Source organism: Camponotus floridanus, unplaced genomic scaffold, assembly GCF_003227725.1.
Source record: "Camponotus floridanus strain SB8 unplaced genomic scaffold, Cflo_v7.5 scaffold36, whole genome shotgun sequence".
Classification (NCBI taxonomy): domain Eukaryota; kingdom Metazoa; phylum Arthropoda; class Insecta; order Hymenoptera; family Formicidae; genus Camponotus; species Camponotus floridanus.
In genome coordinates, this window is record NW_020229503.1 from 380696 (window position 1) to 405247 (window position 24552).

Consider the following 24552-nt stretch of genomic DNA (forward strand, 5'->3'; position numbering starts at 1 on the left):
TCAATATAAAAATATTGAGAGATTAAGATATATTTTCTTATTTTTCCTTTCCCAATTCTCTAATATATCAATAATCGCAATTTTATTTTGCGCTAGAAATAATTTTTCTATACTATTTTATAAAATTTCATAATATTGATATATATATATATATATATATATATATATATATATTATTAATATTATTAATATTGTACATATATATTTATTAATATCATTAATGTTGTACATATATACGATTAAAAAGTGCTGCCAACGTACTAATAATCACATTAATGATATCGTTCACGATAATATTTATTTATTATAATTTCAAAACGCAGTAACCGAGGAAAATTTTACTCGATGGCTGATTCGAACCAGTCGGAAAGAGTTTCGGAACAGCTATCGAGTAAAATTTTCTTCGGAGAGTACGTTTTGGATCATAGGATATGAATGTTTTATAAGTGGTGGGCACAATTTCAGGAATGGATTCCTCATGCTTAGAGAAGAAAAAAAAAGTCAATCAACATAGATCTGGAAATGATTAGTTTTTGAGTTATTAAGATTTTTGTAATATAAAATTTTGTCTCATTTCTTGTCTTAGAAGTTCTTTTACAGGCATCAACAATGTTTTTCAAGTTCGGCGGTCTGAAAAACATTGTTGACTTTTAAGACGAGAAATAAGACAAAATTTTGTATTATAAAAATCTTAATAACTCAAAAACTAATCATTTCCGGACCTATGTTGATTAACTTTTTTTTCTTCTCTAAACATGAGGAATCCATTTCTGAAATTTTGTCCACCACTTATGAAACACCCTGTATATATGTAAAATAACATATTTTAATATATAAGAATTAAGAGATGTATGTTTTAGCTTTATCCAAGATGATGGTGTGAAGAAAGGTGATGTGAAGAAGAATCAAAGGCAATCAGGTTAACAAGTCATGTGGTTAACAAATGATAGAATTCATCGATGGCATCAATGCACAACACTATAGAGCCCCTTCAGATCGCTCATCATAGAATCCCTTCAGATCGCTCTAGTAAATAATAACATTATTATGCCAAATAATAGAGGGTGGATCCTTTAAAGATCTCGATTCTATCCCTTAAAGCTATAGATCTCGATACTATTCGAGATTATGAGAAAAATTATACATTGGAAATTGATATGCTGCTTTCGAAAAATCCTCGTCTGGTTTGAAGGGATAAAGCCGTTGAATTTCGCTCTTCTCGTTAGTGAGATCTTCGTCCGTGCACCGAGGTAAAATAAACGGCAGTCTGCGAAATTGATAGAAACAAAAATCTATTTAATATAATATAATCATTTCTAATATTCTCTTATTAATATCTTGACATTGTGGTTTATTGTGCTGCTTCTCTCTCGTGTTATCGTAAAAGATGAAACATAGTCATTTAAAATCAATTTTTTAATCTTACCTTGCCGGCACGCATCTTAGTATTTCATATATTATAGTATTTATGTGCTTGTCAGTTTCTTCAAGATTCATCGGTAATGCATGTGCATAGAATATTTTATTACTATTAGTATTACTTTTAGACAGTTCCTGCTTTTCTTCCTCTGCCCATATATGTAAGTTCCGATTTTCTTTGATTTTATCATAACTAAAATAAAAATCATCAGAAATTATATAAACATATTATCTTTTTAAAAATGAGAAAGAAACAGACAGAACGGGATATTCTTACTAATTTTAAATATTAATAACTAATCTTCAAGAGAAAACAATATTAAAATTCTAAAGTTTTGCTTGTTAACGGAAAATAAAATATTGTAATTATAATTTATGATATAAAAATTTGTGCTTATAATGTAAAAAATTTATCATACATTCCTGAAATTTAATTTAGAGAAAGGAAATAAAAATATTTCCTTGAAGATGTTGATATTTTTCTGAAAATTGCTTTGACATTTCTCTTACCTGCCAAATTTACATGGCTTTAAATTCGATGGTATATGTACACATGTATAAGTTGGATCCGGTACGACTGCGTTATGCGTCGAAATATCTTTTTTAATTATATTATTTGGAATCTCTTCGTTCTCTAAATCGATGACTGGATACGCATTTCCGATTACGACAAATAACTTCCAAATAAAGAGAAACAAAAACGAATATTCCAACTGAACGTTTCTCATGGTTAGGTCAAGAGTCCTCAGCTGCGTAAATACACGTTGCAATGCTGAAAAATTACACAAAATATTTTACCATGATTTATCACAAGTGTTTTATGGAATTTTGCAATATATAAATTGCACGTAGCAACGGGTTTAATATCAATGAATAAAATCCTATCGCATTACTCTTCAGCTGACCCTAATAAATAATCTACAATGTGCACATATTTCCAGTTAATGCGTAGCTGGTTGTTATCTATATAATTTGTAATCGCTGTTCATTACAAAAGAAATGTTGAAGAGCGTCCATGTAAAATCCATCTCGAATATTCGCCCAGGGCGAGATTCTACGTCACGTAATTCATCGAGTATAATAAATACCTATTGCATTTTGCAATGAATTATTAATTCCGGCAATTAAGCTGCACGTCGGCGCATCGCGCCCCGATTAAAATGAAAATATGCTAGACGACACTCGCTGATTCCAATAATGTAATAACAGTGAAGTGTTGAAATAGAAATAGAACTGTTAACAATGATAACTGTCCGTTATCTTGTGCAAAGTACTGCGCAGCGAGAGTCGATTTCGAAGAAATATGCGGAAAACAAAGTAATCCGTTGTCTAACGATCAAGGAACGTGAAAGTTTTACGTGGGAGACATCCTTTCTCTGATATTTTTCTGTTTACGTCCCGTTTGCTTTATAATACGCTCTTTTTTATTACATCCTATTTGTTTTTTAGATTATACGATTGAAAATTATTATTACAAACTGTATCCTAGAAAAAAACGCGACGTTGAATAAGAATTGCAACTATGCAGATTAGATAAAGACTTTTCGAGCGCATCAAGGAGATACCTCTTATAGTGTTATTAAATTTATTTAAATTTTAAGTGCGAATAATGCAATTTATTCATGTAAATCATATGATAGATTTAATGAAAAATTTATATTTTACGTAATTATTTATATTCTTATGAAGCTTAACATAAGAATTTAAAATATTAAGAATGAGTAAAAATGCAAAAAAAATAAATTACAAAATATTATAGAAATATATGCTAATAATTTTAAATTTTTCAATATTTTAAAAAATATTTCTTACACAAAATTAATAATGTTATACTAGATGTAAGTCTTATCTTCGAAAAATTGTTTCATTATAAATAATTTATATAATTATTTTATAATTTTTTTATAATATTTTATAAATATTTTATAAATATTTTATAATATTTTATAAATATTTTATAATAAATTGTTATTATTATTAATTTATATAATTATAAATTGTTCCGCACGTAAAATCACTTTGTAGACGCACAATAAAAAATTATTATTATCTGCAACATTAAATAAAATAGATATAATGGCTCGTATCAGAGGAGACACCGGAATAAGAATTAGGAAAATAAATCGCATCCAGAGGGAGAGAAAAGGGTGATCGCGAAATGAAATGAATAAGCGCCATTGTTTCATTGCGCTAGACACTTGCAGATACATAATCATTTTATTAACCAGTTGACGCGGCTCTTACAGTTCTTGCTTTTGTGTGGCTCGTCACGAATTTTTCGAGATCGCTATGCCTGTCAAAATTGTTTATCTGAGAAAATTTAATAATTTTTTATCTATGAAAATCCATCTAACAAATTCCAAATTTTCTCCTTTTTCACTCTTTCAAGAATATTTACAGTAAACGATGTCTCGATGGCTGACGTAGAAAGCGCGATTGATTGCGTTAATTATTGCACCCCCATCCGATTGTTCTCCAATTACAAGGCGTATACTATTTTTCGAGGGGCGATCTCGCAACAACGATAAAGTAAAGTCGGCAAAAATTAGCGACGGCGACGAACATGAGCAATGTCTGTTTCTACTTCACGATATCCTCCAAGGATATTATCCGAACAACAACCTCGTGTTTACACGCGACGAATCGTCGACGAAGGGAAACTTCATCGTTATGACTCGCCGGCGTTAGAAAGCTAAAAGAATTATCGCGCAACAACATCACCTTCGTCATTACGCAAAACCAACAACCCTGCGTCAACCCCGCGTTAACAGGGATCTACTCCTATTTACTCCTTGAAAAAAACATAGAGAATCTATATTTCTCAGGGATTTTTTTTACCTGGAAAAAATTAGAAAATTCTCATGGAATTTTTTTAAAAATTGGAGGATATCGTGAATTTAAAAAAAAATTCTCTAGTAATTTTACTTTCCTATTATAAACAATTAGGAAGTCAAGTGAATTATGCATTAAATATACACAGTAAAAAATAAAATGTTAATTATAATATTTTTCACATGTCCCAGAAAGTTTATTCTAAAGTTTAAGTTAAAATAACTCATTCGTCGTATGTTACTTATTAACAAACTAAAAATGTTAAATAATTGACATTATATTTTACATTTATTTTTGGTACCGTGACTTTAAGTGTAATGTAAAAATAACATACAAATTAATTAAAACTTACATAAAAAAATAGTTACAATAACTCGTAAAAATTGTAGGACATTAACATATAACAGTAATTATTTTGACTTTAATTATTTGTAATAGAAACATTTGATTTTAATAAATTTGATTACTTTATGTGCCAAAGTTCAGGATTATTTCAAGATTTACTTTAACTTTTCTTAAAATGTTAAATTTTGAGACATATTAATTATTTAAAATGATGTTAAAAATACTCAAAATAATATTCCATTTTCAAGAGACATATACAAAGTGTTAAATTGACATAAATGTAACACATGAAAACGTTATAAAAATAATAATATATCAGTTATATGTTAATTTTATATTGAAGTACTAACCAAAACGCGGTAACACAAGAAAATTTTAACACACGGACGCACAATTTTTTACTGTGTATATCTACCTCTCTTTATATATTTAAAGTCTTAATAAAATATTGGATATATATAATACACATTTTTGATTGTAGTTTATAATAAAAAAATGAAAATGTTATAAAAAACGTTTATCTACGAAAGCTATTCAATTTTTTCCAATATATATGCAAATCTAGCACTTGAAACTTAAGCAGCTTTGCGTTTTTTGTTTCGTATGAATGTAAAGTATTAGAAAATCCACACAATGAAAAAAACTTTAAAAAGTTGCGCTCTAAAAGATACTTTAAAATATTCCTTTTATGTGGAATTTTGAGCAAAAATATCAGGAAGATCGGAGAATTTTTTTACAAGATTCAAGTAGATATTTCTGATCAACTAAACCTGTTCGATAAAATCCATACTGAATGAAGTAGAGCGACGGGACGACCTCGATATCTCCGCCTCTTCCTTTAATTTGAGTAATGATCTCATCATCGTCGTGATTTAGTCGAAAACACCGTTTCTGCGTGTATGCCACGCCGAGGAATTGTCAGCATTTAATCGTGCTAGCATCTGACGGCAATTCGTCATTCCACACGTTATACAGATATACGAGCACGAGTGCGCATTTAGCTACGCATTCGCTTAGAAATTTCGCCGTCGAAACGCGTGCCGTACAGAGCTTTCGCGCTTTCCTGACGGATCACGCTACGTCGACTTATATACGTACTTGTCACGTATCACGCCGAACACGAAACACCGCGGATAATTAACGATGTTGCAATCATAATCCGGAATATTGGAATGAAATAATAAAGATCGTAACCAATCAAATATACTACACGGTTTGGAAGCGACTTATTATCGAATCTATGGATTATGTCATGATTGATATTATGTCTAAATTTCATGTTTGTTCATGTTTAATTTTTTGTTGAGCAATATAAGCGATAACCTCGGCTGATATTTTTGCGTGGCAAAAATCAATTATATATTTATCATTTAATTCCAGTTTTAACTGCTACATTTTGAAAAGTTAGTATATTGAGAAAAAAAATTGAATAGCTTTTGTAGATAAACATTTTTCATAGCATTTTTACTTTTTCTCTAAAAATTGTAAAAAAATATGTAAATGGAAGAACCTTAAAAAATTATACGTATAATGCGTAAATAAAATAATATATTGAGAAAATAGATTTTTATATGAGCATTACGTTGCGTTCAAAATACTCAAGAACTCACTAATTTAATTGTCAATTAGTTATTTGATGTTTAAAAAAGTTTTTATGTCACTAAAAGAGTTTAATCTTCAATGAACAATTTTGTACGAGTATAATATTTTAATTTTTCGTAATTAACTTTGACATCCAGCGAATGATACTTAATTAATCGCAGTGTATCCATGTAAGATGGAGAACTCCCTCTCTTACGTGAAATATAAAATATATAAATAATTAACAATAGGAGAATTTAAGAGAATTAGCGAAACTAGATTATAAACTTTTTACCAGTAACGATAACTAAATGATATTCACTAATTTTTTAAGAGAAGTAAAACGGGTTATCATTATGTGATACACTGTTTATATAAGTGCGCCCATGCATTAAAATATTTTCGATATCTGTAACTAGTATAAGTATAGTTAAAATATTTTCGATATCTGTAACTAGTGCAAACTATATCCAAATATTATGTTCTATTAATTAATTGGTATTTTAATTTCTCATATCTAGGAATGAGCAAATATTGCTTATACGAAAACACTGCATTTTTTGTGTCGAACATAGATGGCAAAAAATTGTCGAGTCCTTCTGGTGCTGTCGCAGCCAATTATTTATACTTGCTTATTTATTAAGCATTATTCATTATAATTAAAAAAACGTATTTTATTAGAGAAAAAGATAACAACAGATTTTTCGAAAATATCGCAAAAAAAAATGATAATTCTTTCGCATTTCGACAAGTAATGACAAATCGGGTAAGAATGAGACAAGGACTTACCTTGCGAATTATTTTTTGAGGAAAAGACGCTTCTTCTCTAACTTGGCGCGCAGGAAGATTTCACTGCTTTTTCTTTCTTTCCCCCAAGAGTTTCCTGCAAATTTTCGCAAAATAATGACGTTTCTCGCGAGGTAGAGATCAGCTGTTGTCTCGCGGATCGCGATACGAAATGGCGATTGGATCTCTCGCTTCGAGGAGGAACGAGCAGGATTTTTTAGATGCGATCCAATGCAAAATATCGTTATAATAATCGTGAACGACGAGGCCGCGCGTTACACGAATGTGTATCGAGGGAGAGACGTCTCGGCAGATGGACGTCGGGAGGACGCGAATGCAAAATGGAGCCGAAAAAGAGGACGTGGAGCGTCCGGATCGACGTCGATCGTGTTACTATGTCGCAGGAAAACTCGCGATATGTGTCTGTCGAAAGAGATGAAAACAAACTAGTTTCAGTTGTCCCTACCACAAAGTTCTCGCTGCTTCTCTTGCCACGACTACGTCACCGACCGCGAAGTCTTCCGTCTCGAAATCGATGTTGCCGGGGGTGTCGAGAAGACACGGGAAGATTTGCGCCTCAAGTCGAACCAAGTCGAAATGTTCTCGCGACGTTCCTGTGCGTCGGTTATGTGCGATTTTTATATAGGCAACGCGTTGATGGAAGGGGCGGGACTTGAAGATTGTGATCGTGTATTTTTCTGCTGGTCGATTAATGGCATTATTATTGTTATTTATCATGAACCAAAAGAAACACGAATCATCGCTGGGTATATATAAAAAAAAATCAGAGAGACAAGGAAGCAGCGATTAAAGTGAGTATACTCCCAATATTCGTCAGTTTTAAAGAGTAGATTTTGCTTTATCTCGAAACATTACGATAAAAAAATTTTTTATTTTAATTAACGCAATCACAGAGTATGACAACATAATAATTGCATTTATTTCAGTTAATCAAAGACATGTATAATTTAGTTTTGATAATAATATACAATATATGTAGACATATGTCAAGGCAGCAAAACCTTTTTAAAAATTAAACGAGTTCAGAATTTATCGCTATTTAAAGATAATAAAAGCGTAATTTTTTGATAATTACGCTTAAGAAAAGAAAAAGGTCGACGTGCTATGTGGTAAAAATATCTTTTTCTGATATTGATATCAAATTTTACTTCTAAAAAACCGGTCAAAAGTAAGTTACACGTGTTCTTTCGTATTGCATCAATAACTCGAAGGTCAGTCGAGAAGTCGATTATCATTGATTTAATCTAGAGGTCACAGTATTTTCGCTCTCTATATACAATGTTTATGATTGATCCACCCTTTAACACCTGTAAACAATGCAATCAAGATCCAACGTACAGGTAAACCGTATCGTATCTTTTGTAGCCGACGAGAAATAGACACTATTATCTTGATTTTGTCAAAATATTTTTACTATAAAAAAAACTTCGAACAAACACATTTGTCAGCATCTAGATATTTTCTCATTTACCTATTTTCAAATATTTTATATTCAACATTTCAACAAATGTGTATCAATTTTGCATTTCAACAAAGTGCATAAATAATAATTTTTATAAATAAAATGAAATAAGAAAATTGGTTTAACGATTTTCGTATTAAATTTTAATTAATTTTCGATTTTCTCCTAAAATAAAAATATATTTTTAAAAAATTAAAATTCTTTTTTATTATTTTTATTTTATTTCTTTTATTTTATTTTATTTTTATTTTATTTATTTTATTTTGCTATTAATTTAATAATATTACGTATGTATTATATAAAATCTCATTTTTATGAATGACACATAACAAAATAAAATAGCTGTATTATAATAACACAAGTTTTTTCTATTACAACGAGCACGAATATTAATAGAATCACAGTACACAAGTGTATTTTTTTCTTAAATAAATAATCAGGGAAAAATTTGTCGCATAAGAAGAATATAAAGTCGGAGCACATATCTATCAAATCTCTAGGAATTGCATGACAAATCTCTGTGTAAAGCGTCGATATCGGATCGGTATCGCCAGGAGATACTAGCCATGCGCACCGGCAATCAATTGCCCGTCGTATAATTATTGTCTATCTTGTAATAACTGATTAGAGCTAAAGCTTCTCTTCTCGTTGCACGCGCGCGGATCTCGAGGGTGCCAAGGCACCGGGAGGCCTGCGATTCCGTTCGCGATCGCATCGACGGTTTAACAGGGCGAGCAACGGATAATCAAGCCCCGGCCCGGCTTTTGCCTTGCACGTGATCGCGCACTGGTGCACGTGCACCTGGGATGCAGGTGTGCGGCCATTGATGTAAGAGCTCAGCCCGCGAACTCACGTGTATTGTATGTAAATGCATAGCCCGCGGAATACGCGCATCGCGACACGAAGATTCGCACGGGTCTGTAATCTAACAATTTGGTCCTGGTAATCTACCGATAATTAATTATCCGAAAAAATCCGCTGTCTCTTGCATTCTTGCAAGGTCTTGTTGACAAGACGATATGAGAATCGCCACAATTCTGATTATGCACTTTGGTGATTAATTTGAGGAATTTAACGATATTTGTCTTTAATTAATCCTTAATAAGCAAGATATTCTCAGAATGCGATAACTCTCAGTCTTCAATTTATATTTTATATATAAGCATTATATATGTATAATTACTAAAAGTATACAGAGAACAAATATAAATTTCTTTGTTAAAAATATTTCTGTTATTTAAATTATAAAATGAAGGTAGCAAATTTTAAGTGAAGAATTAAATCGAAATAAGTGTTTTATAAAATTTTGATAAAAATTTAATTATCGCTAAATTATTTAAAAATTTCAATTTGTTTAAATCTTTTCCTTCATAAAACTTTTATCTCAAACTGATATAAATATATTAAAAATAATAAATACCGGTAGAGACAGAGGAGGAAGAAAATTGGCAAAATTCTTACGCAGAAAAGTTAACACAGTTTGCTAACACATTTTTCTCTAATTTCTTTTTATATATGAAAGAGTTCAATTTATATAATTTTTATAAATGTTAATATAATTTTTTAAATTATATTCATATATTGAATTTAATAATTTTTATTTCTCTTTTATTATTATTAATTATAACGACTTTTCATTATTATTATTATTTTATCAGCTCTAAAAGTACCTTTGAATCATGTCATGCCAAAGTGATCGATATCTCCCCTAAGATTTGTTATCTAATGATACTCAAGTTGTAATAACACGAATTAAATAATATTTTTCTTGACTGGTGTTTTGGGAGGAAATACACGAAACTCGAATAGAGAAGAGCTCAATATAGAGATTTTTTAAAGAAATGTATATAAATAATTGACAAGAAGATTATTAAATCTAAGATTATATTAGAAGAAAATTATTTTAGATGTAAATTAAAACTTTTGAAGCATTAATTCTTTAGTCACATTTAAAATTATGAATTTCATTAACATGCTAACTATACTAAATTCTTTTATCTAACTTGAATGAGTAATCCTACACTGAAAAAATTGTATTCTAAACTTACGAATATGCCACTTATCTTTAGAATATGTACTAAAATAGGCGCCAAGAGGAGATCCTCTTGGCGCCTATTTTAGTACATATTCTAAAGATAAGTGGCGTATTCTTAAGTTTAGAATACAATTTTTTCAGTGTACTAAAACAATTTTTATTTCTTACATAGATAATATATGTACTTGTTGTTGATGGATTATTTTGATTCATTAAAATTTTAGTTCTTTATTATCGCTGATAATATAACTCTCATTGGCTCCACAGTTCTTTATCAGAAAATAATTACTACAGTTTTCGAAGGTCCTCCTATTTGTTAGACATTCTATGTTCCTTATTATCGCTGATAATATAACTCTATTATTGACTTCACGTCTCTTTATCAGAAAATAATCACTAGTTTTCGATCTTTCTTCTATTTAAACATGCCTAACATTACCAAACATTGGTGACAGATCATGCAAAAATTAAGTAAGTATATAATCTCTTATTATATCACTCATGTCATTCAAGAGTATCTCAAGATATAATGTTGAAATAAATTATTCGGAAAAATACGGATAAATTGTGTCATACACAAGTTTCAGGCGGATAAGATTATCTAACGAAGAGTTACGATATAGGAAAAAATCAGTGCTTTTATAGGCAATATAGGAGAAGTGACAAACAGGAAGAAATACTAAAAATAGATTGATTAACCTAGAGAACCATATATTTATCTAAATCACACTTATAAAATTACATATGCTCTCTGTATTTTAGTTCCTTTAATTTTTTTCGTTTAATTTCAACGATTTCTTTAGTAACTTTAACTGTAGCTAATACCTTTCTTTTTTATGTATAATCCCATTTTTTATTCCTTTTTTCTCTTTTCCAATCTTATGCAGAGCTTACAGTTTCATGTATGTCATATGTTATTAAATATTATATATATATATATATATATATATATATATTAATATAAAATATTATTATAAGTATTATAAAATATATTATTATATAATGTATATTATAATATATATTATAAAATATTATTATATTAAATATTATATTATATTAAATATAATATTATATTAAATATTATAAAATATTATTATATATATTATATATTTCTCTGAATCACATCATGACACATCATGAGAAGTGATCTGTCATATGTTCTAATAAACATTTGATACATATCTAAATAAATTGAATGAAAGTTTTGTGTATATATAAAATTTTATGCTGCAATTTTTTTCTTATTATTATTTCAATTCATTTATTTTAATTGTTTAACAACATTTAAAGATAGGAAATTTATTTTTAATGTTTTTGTATGTACCTATATATGTATATACAATCTAATAATTAGATAAATATCAGAAATTTTAAAATTTTAATATAACAGATGTGAAAATAATAGAAGAAAATTATCCTCTTTAAAGAATAGAATTTTTCCATCTATTGTCATTGCCTTCAAGAAAAAATGTCTGTGCCCATAATTAATCATCGCGTACGTACCGTAATTTAATGCATAAATGTATGCATGGTGATCTTCCCATAGGGGCACGCAAAAGCGTGAAAATAAAATTATCTTATTAAATTAACAAGTCAAAAAAATGTAAAAGACACGTTTAATTTAACGCATTCAAATCTAATATATAATATTAATTTAATTATATTACATATCTCCGCATAAACAACAGAAATTTCTTTAAATAGAACATGCACCCATCAAAATAGATTCTTATATCTCTCGCTTTAAGAGGATAAATAATCAAAACTAACTATTTCTGTTTATTATTTATTTAAGCAGATAATACATCAAGTGATATATTGCATATACAAAGATCATGTTATGTTAACCTTAAGATCATACGATCACGTGTAATAAAAATATATATGTAAATATATATAATTTTGAAGAATAAAATGTAAAAATCTATTAAGATATCCGCTGAAATGGAATAATTGAATTTCTGTTTACATGTTAAATAATCTGTAACATTTGATAGTCTTCATCTCGATCATCTCATCGCAATACGTTTTAAAAATGTAATCGCTCTCCTCTTTTATTTATTGTAATCCGAATCGCGTATAATCACGAATACATCTGAAGGTGCGAATAATTAATACCTTACTCTGCGTTGCTCGGCGGCAAATGTTTACGACGGAAAGCCGCGTACAACGGCTACAATTAATTCGAGTCGTGTTAAGGCACAAAGAGTACATACTTGGCAGGGAACCAAGATGTTATACTGCAAACACGCACGTATGTACAAAGTTATCCCGATTTTCATCCAACGAACAAACCGTACAGCGGACCAGTGGACAACGGCCTCATTTGCCGTACTTACCTCTTCCTCTCTCTCTCTCTCTCTCTCTCTCTCCCCGTTAAACTGTCCCAACAATGCCTAACACCCGACAGTAATAGCGCAATAATGCCGTAGCTAAACTGCATGATATAAAAAGAAACTAAGTCAACAGCTGGCTTGGCTTACGGTCAAATGGCATGCACTGCACTGTATTCCTGAATATCCATCGAGCTTCATTCCCATCCACGACACTTGTTAATCTCAGACCAAGTATGTCGATTTTTTTCTCGATAAGAAAAAAAGTAGCGAGAAAGCACTTTATTGCTCAATATCGACTTGTTAAGAAATTAGCAAAAAATTTTTCGAAAATTCTTTACTTTGTACATCGAAAAGTGACAGTTCTGCCATTTTATTCTATCATTCTTAAACAAAAAATATAACCAATTAATAATAATTAATATAGAATCAATATTAATAATATTTGTATCACGAAATTTTTGTACTCATGAGATTTTTTTGAAATAATTATTAAATGATGTGAATGAAAATAGAGAGGCATCTTTAGATAAGGCTAATGAATAAATTTGGACGAACATTTATTTACCAAAGCTAGACACGCTCGCGTGAGGAAAATAAATCTAGGAGTGCTTTCTACTGGAAAGAAAATTTTCTTCGGTATTTAGAGAAATTCGACTTTAATAAATTCGCGTCGTCTGCTCGCGTAAATTATACGAGCCCACGCAAGCGGAATTATTCGCCGTTAGTTCGGCGCCGGCTTCTACAGGATCGCCCAAATGAGAGAAGACGTGCATTATACGTAAGTTATCCATTTGAAATACCGGCTATTAACGTGACATAAATTATAAATATGTAGAGCATGAAACAAATCGTAAACATGTGGAGCACGATAAAGAAGATTGCTCCAAAAAGATGATGGTGCTCTATTGCCCTTCCAATTGGACATTTTATTCAATTACAATATAAATTAATTTTAGAGCTTAACTTTTATAAAAATGTTGCAAGAAACGACAATAAATTTATCTCTTTTTTCTCTCTCTTTTATTTAATTCACATAATTTATAATAAACCTAAAAAGAAAAGAGATTAGAGACATTAGAAAAATATTACATATTGTTTTCACATGTAATTAATTTTGCGAAATATTTGGCCAAATATTATTTTTTATATTTTTCAAAGAGTTTAATCTTTTATTTAAATTGAGAATATTCTTTCCAAGATATACTTTCCAAGAGAACGATTTTAAATGTGTAACTGAATTAAATAATTAATTAAATTAAAATTTTATCAAAAGTAAATCAAGAGATGAAGAATTAAATAATAAATGACAGATTTATTTATCATTTTCACGATAAAATCAAATTTTCATGATATTAATCTAGTCCATCCATCTCTAAAGAAATCTATATATTTTTAATGGTGCGTTAATTTTGAGACAACCTATAAAAATCGACTCTTAAAACTTTACTTCCTGAACATTCGTTACGAATGGCCGAGTATCCGACTGATCGTACCGAGTGTCGAAGACGTCATGCTGAAACAATCGAGCTTTTGTATATTCAGACTCTTATCAAATAAATAGTCACATGATATGAAAATTTTTTATATTTAAATTTTTATACTTATTATATACTTATTATATTTAAATTGATATATCATATGTAGCATACACAATTGTTTACTTATAATTGGATGTGAAGATATATATAACTGAAATATTCACATTATATTTAAAGAGATTTATATAATATAAATTAATATAATATAAATTATTTTATATAATGTAAATTATTCATGTGTATATTTATTAAATAGTAATGGTGAAGAGATTTTGATGATTTAAATTTATGAATCATTTTATTTTAATTTATCGATGTATTAATTCATTTATTTATTGTATCTTATGTTACTGTGTTTCCATAACTAATTAATAATTATAATTAATAATGGCATTATAACAATTATTATTATAAATATTGAATAAAATACGTTTAGCACGATATGAAACATTTTTGTAATTATTATTTTATTATTTTCCCACATAAAATAATTCTATTTTCACAAATAAAATTTTCGATAATTATAATAAGAATTACAAAAATTTTGCAAAATTATATAACAGAATATTAATAAGCAAAATAATCGAATTATAAACAAGAGTTAAATTTAATCATATATTTTTTTTCTTTTACAATCTCTTCATAAAATTTGTACTTGTTAAAATTAATTAAAGTACTTTGAAAAATTAATTTGTATTATTTAATTTATATTTGTATTATTTCATTAGTATCAGCAAAAATGACAAATAATTTACTTCCTAATACAAGTGTAGCACAGTTGCATAGAAGATTGCAATATAAATTGCAATTTTTGCAACATGCTAAATAGCATCTTTTAAATATCTAGGGAGATTTAATGATCGACTGATTACACGAGATAAATTTGAGTCATCAGATAAATTCATTAAATTAAAATGAAATCAGATAAAATTTGGGAAATCAAGTTCCTGATTGGTTCTGTCTCGAGAGTCCGGAAAGAGACGAGACGCCAGCGATTCTCGTCTCGCCTCGCACAGCCAAGTCGTCGGATCGACTTCGTATATCCGCGAGGCTCACCTAGTCATTTGGTGCGAGCACTCGGTCGCGGACGTGTGTTCGAGCTCGTGTTCAGCAAACAGGTTCAGGAGTGATCGAATTGTGAGGCCGGCGTTTCGATATGCGTAACACGATGGACATCCGAGCGCAGGTGAGCCTCACGAGACTTATGTCTCTCCCTGTGTCGCATCTTGTACAATGGAAAAGGTTCTCGAGTCGCCGTTTATCATCGATGCTGACATGTGGACGATGACGCGTTTTACGAACAAATATTTAAAATAAATTCATCATTTTTCAAGAAATTCGATTGACAGATAATACTGAACTTTTTAATATGTAATTTGATATTAATTTAATATCTAATTTAATATCTAATTTAATATATAATTCGATTGTTTTATAAACATATTGCTTATTGTATTATAATATTTATGAAGAAATGTGTATGTAGGTATGACTTTGTATAATTCGAATGTTTTTAAAATAAAACTTATGTTTATATATATATATATATATATATATATATATATATATATACATATTTCTTTATCTTTTTTATCATGATAATAATTATGATAACAAAGTGATAATAATAAACATATATAACTGTGTTGTTTGTTACGATACGGTAACATAAATATTTTTATTATTATAGATTAAAATTAGATTTATTATATATTTTACTTATATTTATATTTTATAATATATTGCATTTTTTACTAGTAAAAGAATTAATATTTGCATAAAACTTATATATAATATTTTCTAGTATCTCTCTCTAATTCTGTTACATATATTTTTAAAATATATACTTAAAATATATAAAGAATATCCACCATATTGTACATATAATACATTACTTTGATATAAAAACTTGATGTACTTATTTGCTTTCATCAAATAATATTCAATTGATTAAGAATTCACATAAAAGTTCAATATTAATAAATTTCGATAAAATTAACATTTATCAAAATTTTTTATTTTCCGACAAGCGAGAAGTAGGCTCTAATTTTTTGATTTTGTAATGTTGGTAGAGAATCACATAATTAAAATGCTTGGCGATATAACAAGTCTTTATACGCATTTGCGTCAATAAATCGAGAAACGAGGTTATAGTTGTTTAACAGCGTCATTTCAGCGGAAATTCAACTGGCATAATCAGCTGGACCTTTCGGTTCGGAGGTCAGCATTCTCTTATCCGAACAATCTATCATTCCATCGAAACATAGCATCAATTCATGTCAGTAATATAAAATAAAATTTCTCTATACCTCAAGTTTTTTTCCACATGCACAGTTGTATTTTAATGTATTTTAATGTATCACGTGTGTTAAATATTAATATAATTGCATATGTATAATTTATAAATTAACAGCGTTACAACTCTTTTTCAGCAATAAAATATAATATTTCAACAGTTTTTATAAATTGAAAAATATCAGATTTTATTAATTAATAGATGCTTTTGAATAATTGTTGAAAATATTTTGGAATCAATTTTTTAATTTATTGGCTTTTGAATTTTATCAATTTCTATTGTAGTTACAATTATTTATTTTAACATTACAATATGTACGTGTGACTTTTCTTTTTTTTTAATATACATATACATGCATCCAAAAAATAAAACAATACTTTAAGATAAAAATATACAAACAAATATAAAATTATTTTTTTTAGTAAAAAATACATACTTGTTATTATTTAAAACTAGGATAAACTACAATAATTTTTTTAATACGGATATAAGTATTTTTTTAAAGAACAAAATGTCATACATACTTAAAATACTTTGCATGTTAGACTTGAGAAAATATACGAACAAGTAAAAAGAAATGTTTAGTAATTATAATGTGAGTACTACTAATAATTTATCAATTCTTACACACAAATTGTTATCTGCATACACACAAATTATTATCTGCATATCGTAAGGAAAAACATCAACAATTTCAACAACATTTAATTAATTTTGTATTTAAAGAAATTTGATTATATTTGATTATATTTTAAAAACGAGATTCATAAATATTAAATTCGAATTAAAGGAAACTTTTGAAGAAAAGTGCGATCAAGATATTAGATTATATATTGTTTCATCATCAATCATTATGACAAAATGTATTTTTTTCGATTTTTGAAATTTCAGAAACTATTTTTAAATTTCGATGAAAATGATTAAAAGACATTATCTTGTACATCTTTCTCAAGATTGGAAAACATTTTTCTTTTATTTCTTTTATATTACGTAATAAATGGAATATTTTTAATTTTTCCCGCAAAAATATATCAGCCTGATAATTTCAAGTGGCATTCTGACACATTAATTTTATGTGCCAACTGAAAGACTTTAGTGCAATAATAAATGTTCAATGTGCCAGGGAAAGATTATTGAAGAGAATCATAAGTTGAAATTTATAAATGTGTTCAAAAAATTTTAAAGACTTGAAGTTTTAGGGAAAATATTAAATTTAAAAATATTTATTAAAAATAGTAAAATTAACATAATGATGCATAAATAGAGATAAAATTAAACATTTGGCTGCATATTGAGATAACATAAAATAGTTGATTTACCTGCATGATTTGAATTGTTACTTTTTAATATGAATGGAAAGCATAGGTAGGTGCAAAAATTCAGAAATAATTGCTTTCTAATCATAATAATTTTCCTTCCTCTAAAAATATCGCGATTAAAAACACTCCATCATTCATCACATAATATATGAGAAATAAAAGAAAAACTTTTCTTTATTGGTCTTGAAAAATATATAATGATAGTATGTTCTTTAATTATTTATTTTCGCCGAAATTTAAAAATATAATACAGACACAATATAAATACATAATTAATGATTTAAATAAACATGAAATACTTTAATTTTAAGCGAAAAAAGGAAAACTCATCGAACTATCATATTCAATGATAATTCATTACATGTAAAATATCTTACTCACTGATGTATATTAATCTACATCAATTCATTCTTTTTTCTAAATAAATTCCAATTATAATATTTAATTGGATATTGTTCTTAATATCAGTCGAAGAATATTCTCCAATAATTATTTTAAATAAATTAAAAATTTTCTTCAAGATTAAATAATAATACATATACTTTAATAATATTATTAAGTACGTGTCTATCGTCTTTTATATCGATTAGAGGGAAACAACATTAGAGGGAAACAATAGGATACGCTTTAAAAATGCAGATGTTTCTTTTCATTCCTCAGACTCAACATATACACGTGGATTAATACACTTGCGAAATAGGCGACCTTGTCCATTGATTCTTCGCAACCGCGGTTTGAAACGAGGATGAACGAAGAATGAGGATCCAGGAATTCGCTCACGTTTCTATTTCTATCCGCGCGATTCATGCGCGATTTTCGCACGCGATTTGAGTCATTCGTATATACGAACGAAATTCCAAAAAAACGACGCCGACGCGAGAACGAGATGACGTAGCCAACCACCCACCTGTCGACGGCTACTCTATTTTCGGGATGCGCTTCGCTCGTAGAACTTTGCATTGATGCACCAGTTTGGCTACCGGATTTGCTTGCGACATGTCTCCATATATTTATTAAAAATTAACCAAAGGTTAATTAATAATCTGATTAATTAATAATCTACGCATTCGTGAATTATATTCAAAATATTTTGTTAAAAAATGATTAATAGTTTCATAAAAAAACGATTTGTAAAAGACTATGAAAATAAATTGAAAATTGAAAATAAATTGATAAAAAGAATAAATTGAAAATAAATAATAAATTGAAAAAAAATCTTGAAAAATGATTAATTTTAGTTTGTCGATTTATTGCAAAATAATTCTAATCACACAAATTTGCATGAAATATTAATTATAGCTTTATTAAATCATCAAATGTTCAATCAAATTTTACAAGTTCTGTCAATCTTTCTCTCTTCAGCTCAATATTTTGATTAATAATTTAAAATGGAATATTAAAAATATTTCATCTTTTATTAGAAGTTATACAGAAAAATTGCAAATATATTGAGTACTAAAAATTGCACCACAAAATAAAAAATTAGAAATATTCATTATTTCATCTTGCGTCTTGACGACATTGTTTCTGAGGAAAAAAGAATATCTCATAAAAAAGGCTTATATCAGAAAAAACAATAACGGCTTTAATTAAAATGTTAAAAATGTAATTTCTTTATTTAAGTGATTACTACTTTTTAAATAAATTATGATTCGAAGATGAAGAAAGGCCAGAGTTCAAACGAGGGTAATACAAAGTAAGGAAAGAGAAAAAGATTACAGATATCATTATGTTTTATATTGCCATTGTATTGTACCATATCCCTCTTTTATCGCGGAAACGTGCGATGTTGTGGAGAATGCAATAATGTGTTTCGTATCACCAACATAAATTGCACAGAGTAACTTTTCGTAGATACTCGGAGCAGCGAAGCGCAATCGACAAATGTTCTTCGCGTGGCATCTTTACTGCCGAGGTTCAAAAGGTTCGCCAATCATTGAGCGAGAAATATACCATAGCTTTCGATCAAATGACAAGACTTTCTATGAAATTTCGCGAAGCATAGCTTTCGAGATGTTGTCAAAAACCCGTCAGTCAAACCCACATTTTACACCAAAAGTTTCTTTTTTGACGCAGAGATTTTCGTAGATTTTTTAGCATTTGACAGTGACTTTGTTAACCACTAGAAAAACAATCATTTGTTTATAAATTGATTTGCAATTCTGTGAAGAAGATGAGATAGATATTTGTAGCAGAAAATCTGATAGGTTGCATATCAAATTGTTCCGTAAATTAAACGTCATGCAACTGACATTTCGCTTTCGGTTAGAGACATTTTATTACTTTGGAATGTTTGTTTCGTAATATATCATACGTTAGAAACTTTTAATATAAATAAATGCTGACAGAAAAAGAACTCAAAACTCTACATTTCACATATAATATATAACATTCTTTGTTACGCGAAACATTTTATTTTTACATATCTATTAAGATTAAAGATATCTTAACAAAAACGCAATGCATTCACATGACAGCTAATTGTGAGAGTTAATTAATTATTATTAAGGAAAAATTTGTCAAATGTCAAATGATAAAATGAATATTAAGATAATTAAGAAAACCAAATTTTCAAAAGTTAAGTCTTAATCGGACGCCCAATGAAAAAAATAAACTAATTAAGATATGAATAATTAAAAAAGAAATTTTACCTAAATATATTTAATTGGTTGATACATATTCCACAAATAAGCTAAAGGCATCAAGAAAGCTTTCCCTAATTAGGCTTAATTTTCCACGTTGCGGACTAATCTAGAATTCATCTGATATTTTATTAACGCGACTGCAATGGATTATCTTAATTAGCGTTAATAAAGCAATTTATTCACTTTCTTGATATGATATATGTATGTAATTTCTCTCTCTGATCTGGCGCATAGTCAGCATATTAATACGAGATGCGGAATAAATATAAACGAAAAAACTCCAGAAACATATACTCGAGAGATTCGTTTGCCCTTTGAAGCAGGCAATGGCCCGTGATTATTTTTAGGTGTCCTAATCTCGGTCGCGATCTATTTATATAGAGTTGTATAGCATATCACTCAAAACATTATCTAGATACTGTGACGAATCAAACGTCAAATAATCAGCTGATCAACGTACCGGAAATGAAATTTCTTGGAACTTTGAACTCTGAAAGTGGTATCTTCAATCGCTCTTTACTTTATTCTGATAGATCGAATAAATAATTCTCATCTCATTCCCTCAAACTGTACTATATAATAATCATGTAACGCGAATATATCGAATCTCTTAGTACAATTATTGTATTAATCAATTATTTCAAGAATAAATGCGAATTGAGAAATGTTTCCTCAAATTTCTTCATATATGTTATGTATTTCTTCATATTTTCCTTTTAACATAACTCTATTGTTTCATTTGTAAAATACATTTGTATAATATAATTAAAGAAAGCTTTCTTAATCACTTTTCCTTCTTATCTTTCTTCTATTTATAAAAAATATACATATAATAAATTTATACTTATTTGTAAAAAATAATATTTATTTAAAAAAATGGAAAAATAATTTTTTGTTTTTTGTAAATTACTTATAAAATCGATTATGTAATTAAATATTATAAATTTGGAACAAAATAACACGAGAATATTAATACAATTATATAAAAGAAAAACAAGTAATTTCAAATTGCAACACAAACTTATTCACATTGTGCGTAATTTAAAAATTCCAAAGTAATTTATATTGATTATAATTAACAGTTTCAGAAAAATGGTTACGTCATTTTGGAGGACTTCTTTCGTCCGGAGGAGATCGAGGAATTAAAATCGTGCGGAGAAGAATTTACGAACAAGTTGCCATCTGAATCGGAACGGCAGATATTTAGTGCGACAGAATTACCGCAGGTGTTTAATCAGATTAGATAATTATGAAATTAATAAAGTATTATTATTGATATTAATCGTGCGATACATGGATTAAAATCGATGGAAAATGAATAATGTTATTTTTTTCTACGACCGCGCAATTAATTCTACACTTTATTAATTAATTTTTAATAAATATATAGCGAATATAATTTATAGAAAATTAATTATATAAATTATGTAAAATTAATTATACAAATTAATTACATAAAATATTATGTATGTCCTTTGGCGAAGCTCTTTATAGATGAAACTCAAAATTCTGCATAACATTAACAAAAATAATGATTGTCTTGTTTTAGAATAAGGAGAAATATTTTTTGGATAGCGCCAACAAAATAAGTGTCTTCTTCGAGTCTGAAGCTCTGGAGAAAGACGGAAAATTGAAGGTTCATCCAAGAGTGTCGTTAAACAAAGTAAACTATTCCTTGAAGGAAAATATCTAACTGAATCAATTTTCGTAATTTTGAAGCAATTACCTTGTACTTTTCAGGTGGGTCATGCACTTCATTGGTTACATCCTACCTTTAAAAAATATTCCTTCGATGAAAGAGTTAAAGAAGTCGCTTTTCAGTTAGAATATCAAGAGCCAGCAGTGTGTCAATCGATGTACATTTACAAGAATCCCAGAATAGGCGCGGAAGGTAGATAAATTAATTACTTGCTCTCTCTCTTTCTACTCATACAGCACAGAATATTGCAGCAATATTATTATTATAACATTGCAATATTGCGCAAAAATGCGATATATAATCCATATAATTTAATATATACAGGAAACATCAAATAACATTTATATAACTGTAATTTTTCTACTCAACAATATAACTGTTACATAACAGTGGAAAATTATAACTAACAGTTATACAGAGTGTCCCAAAAGTCCCGGACCGGTCGAATATTTCATAAACTATGCACTTTAGAAAGAAATGTTTCAGATAAAAATAGTATGGCTTGAAGGGGGCCATCAGATAGTGGCAATGATTTGACATGGGAGAGTCATTTGAAAGTCACGTGAAGATCACCGTCAATTTCTTAAATGGAACCCCCTATTTTTTATTACATATTCGTGTAGCCTATCTCGAGAGCTTTCCAAAACACTAATAAAGTATTTCTTCATTGAGTACTTTTCGAATTATGAGGCTTGAAATCATTTCTCAATTTTACATAAACCATAAAATATCTAGTAAAATATTCATTTTTCGATTATCTTACCCTAATACTTTTATGTACAAAATAATGAGAGGAATCAATTGGTGTAAAGAAAACACATAGTTGTTTTAAAAAAAAATATGTAATTGTTAATTGCAAATTATATATTTTTTTCTTAAAAACAACTATGTTTTTTCTTTACACTAATTGATTCCTCTCATTATTGTACATAAAATTATTAAGGTAAGAATAATCGAAAAATGAATATTTTACAAGATATTTTACGGTTTATGTAAAATTAAGAAATGAGCCTCAATTCGAAAAGTACTCAATGAAGAAATACTTTATTATAGTGTTTTGGAAAGCTCTCGAGATAAGCTTACACGAATATGTAATAAAAAATAGGGAGTTCCATTTAAGAAATTGACGATGATCTTCACGTGACTTTCAAATGACTCTCCCATGTCAAATCATTGCCACTATCTGATAGCCCCCTTTAAGCCATACAACTTTTGTCTGAAACATTTCTTTCTAAAGTGCATAGTTTATGAAATATTCGACCGGTCCGGGACTTTTGGGACACTCTGTATAACTGTTATTCGATGTTTGCTAGAATAATTATATGCTATATAGCTTATCATATGAGGAAATATCATATGAAGAAATTATGATGTCTAAGTTCATAACAATTTTTTGTTGCAGTTACAATGCATCAAGATGCATCGTATTTATATACGGAGCCAATGACGCTCGTGGGTTTCTGGATCGCATTGGAAGACGCTACGCAAGAAAACGGATGTCTATGGATTGCCCCGGGTTCACATCAGAGCGGAGTGCACAGGCGTTACATAAGAAACAAGGATGCAAATTCTCAAGAATTATTAATATACGATAGAGCGGCGCCTTGCTATCCATTAAGTAATTTCAGGCCTGTACCTGTACGCAAAGGAACTTGCATTCTTATTCACGGCCAAGTAGTGCACTTTTCTTATCCCAACAAGAGCGAAACATCGAGACACGCTTATACACTTCACGTGATCGAGACGAAACACGCGTCCTATTCGAAGGAGAATTGGCTTCAACCACCTGCTGAAGGATTCGCGAACCTCTATAGAAATTAAGTGTATTGTATTTTTGTTTAAAAATTGTTTGTCACATTATATTGTATTAATTTTTTATTATCTATAATTTTTCATTCTTTTTTTTCAGTAAACAAAAAAAATGACACTTTTACAATTTAGAAGCGATAACAAATAATTTTTTTTACATATTATTTTGTACATGAAATGATCGAACCGATGAAAGATTGCTTGCATAAAATGGTAACTTTTGAGGAGACTTTTTTGTACAATAATTTTCCTCCAAAAAGAGTAGAATTATGAAATTTATATTCAATACGTCGATTTTTACGAGATTATTCGCAATTTTTTATTTTCTCTTCTGGAATGATATTTTTCATGTGCGTAATTCAGTAGATCTTAACCAAAGATTGTCGCACAATGCTCTCACTCAAAAACCATACAACATCTTTCATGACG

General features: G+C 28.7%; 2 protein-coding genes across 3 annotated transcripts; one reads left to right on the top strand and one right to left on the bottom strand.

Moving 5' to 3' along the window:
• Nucleotides 1-577: 577 nt before the first annotated feature.
• LOC105252852 lies at nucleotides 578-7571 on the bottom strand. Of its 2 annotated transcripts, XM_011260467.3 has the most exons (6): nucleotides 7430-7571; nucleotides 6967-7060; nucleotides 1930-2191; nucleotides 1427-1612; nucleotides 1145-1267; nucleotides 578-1026 (listed from the first exon to the last, which is right to left on the bottom strand). In XM_011260467.3, exons 3-6 carry the CDS (start codon nucleotides 2145-2147, stop codon nucleotides 1017-1019), a joined length of 537 nt encoding a protein of 178 aa, XP_011258769.1. In that variant the 5' UTR covers nucleotides 2148-2191; nucleotides 6967-7060; nucleotides 7430-7571; the 3' UTR covers nucleotides 578-1016. The 2 variants fall into 2 exon arrangements, with proteins under 2 accessions (XP_011258769.1, XP_011258767.1); XM_011260465.3 differs by having other exon boundaries at nucleotides 578-1267.
• Nucleotides 7572-15367: 7796 nt separating this feature from the next.
• Nucleotides 15368-24188, top strand: LOC105252851 (phytanoyl-CoA dioxygenase domain-containing protein 1 homolog). The gene is made up of 5 exons (XM_011260464.3): nucleotides 15368-15541; nucleotides 21698-21841; nucleotides 22165-22278; nucleotides 22356-22506; nucleotides 23717-24188. Exons 1-5 carry the CDS (start codon nucleotides 15512-15514, stop codon nucleotides 24133-24135), a joined length of 858 nt encoding a protein of 285 aa, XP_011258766.1. The 5' UTR covers nucleotides 15368-15511; the 3' UTR covers nucleotides 24136-24188.
• Nucleotides 24189-24552: the final 364 nt, after the last annotated feature.

What these genes read in the sequence shown, in the direction of transcription:
- LOC105252851 (XM_011260464.3), top strand. Translation starts at nt 15,512, where the DNA reads ATGCGTAACACGATGGACATCCGAGCGCAG. An exon ending in GTGCGACAGAATTACCGCAG is followed by an intron (nt 21,842 to 22,164) that starts GTGTTTAATCAG and finishes GTCTTGTTTTAG; the next exon opens with AATAAGGAGAAATATTTTTT. An exon ending in CAAGAGTGTCGTTAAACAAA is followed by an intron (nt 22,279 to 22,355) that starts GTAAACTATTCC and finishes TGTACTTTTCAG; the next exon opens with GTGGGTCATGCACTTCATTG.
- LOC105252852 (XM_011260465.3), bottom strand. Translation starts at nt 2,147, where the DNA reads ATGAGAAACGTTCAGTTGGAATATTCGTTTTTGTTTCTCTTTATTTGG. An exon ending in AAGCCATGTAAATTTGGCAG is followed by an intron (nt 1,613 to 1,929) that starts GTAAGAGAAATG and finishes TTTTTATTTTAG; the next exon opens with TTATGATAAAATCAAAGAAA. An exon ending in CTAAGATGCGTGCCGGCAAG is followed by an intron (nt 1,268 to 1,426) that starts GTAAGATTAAAA and finishes TCAATTTCGCAG; the next exon opens with ACTGCCGTTTATTTTACCTC.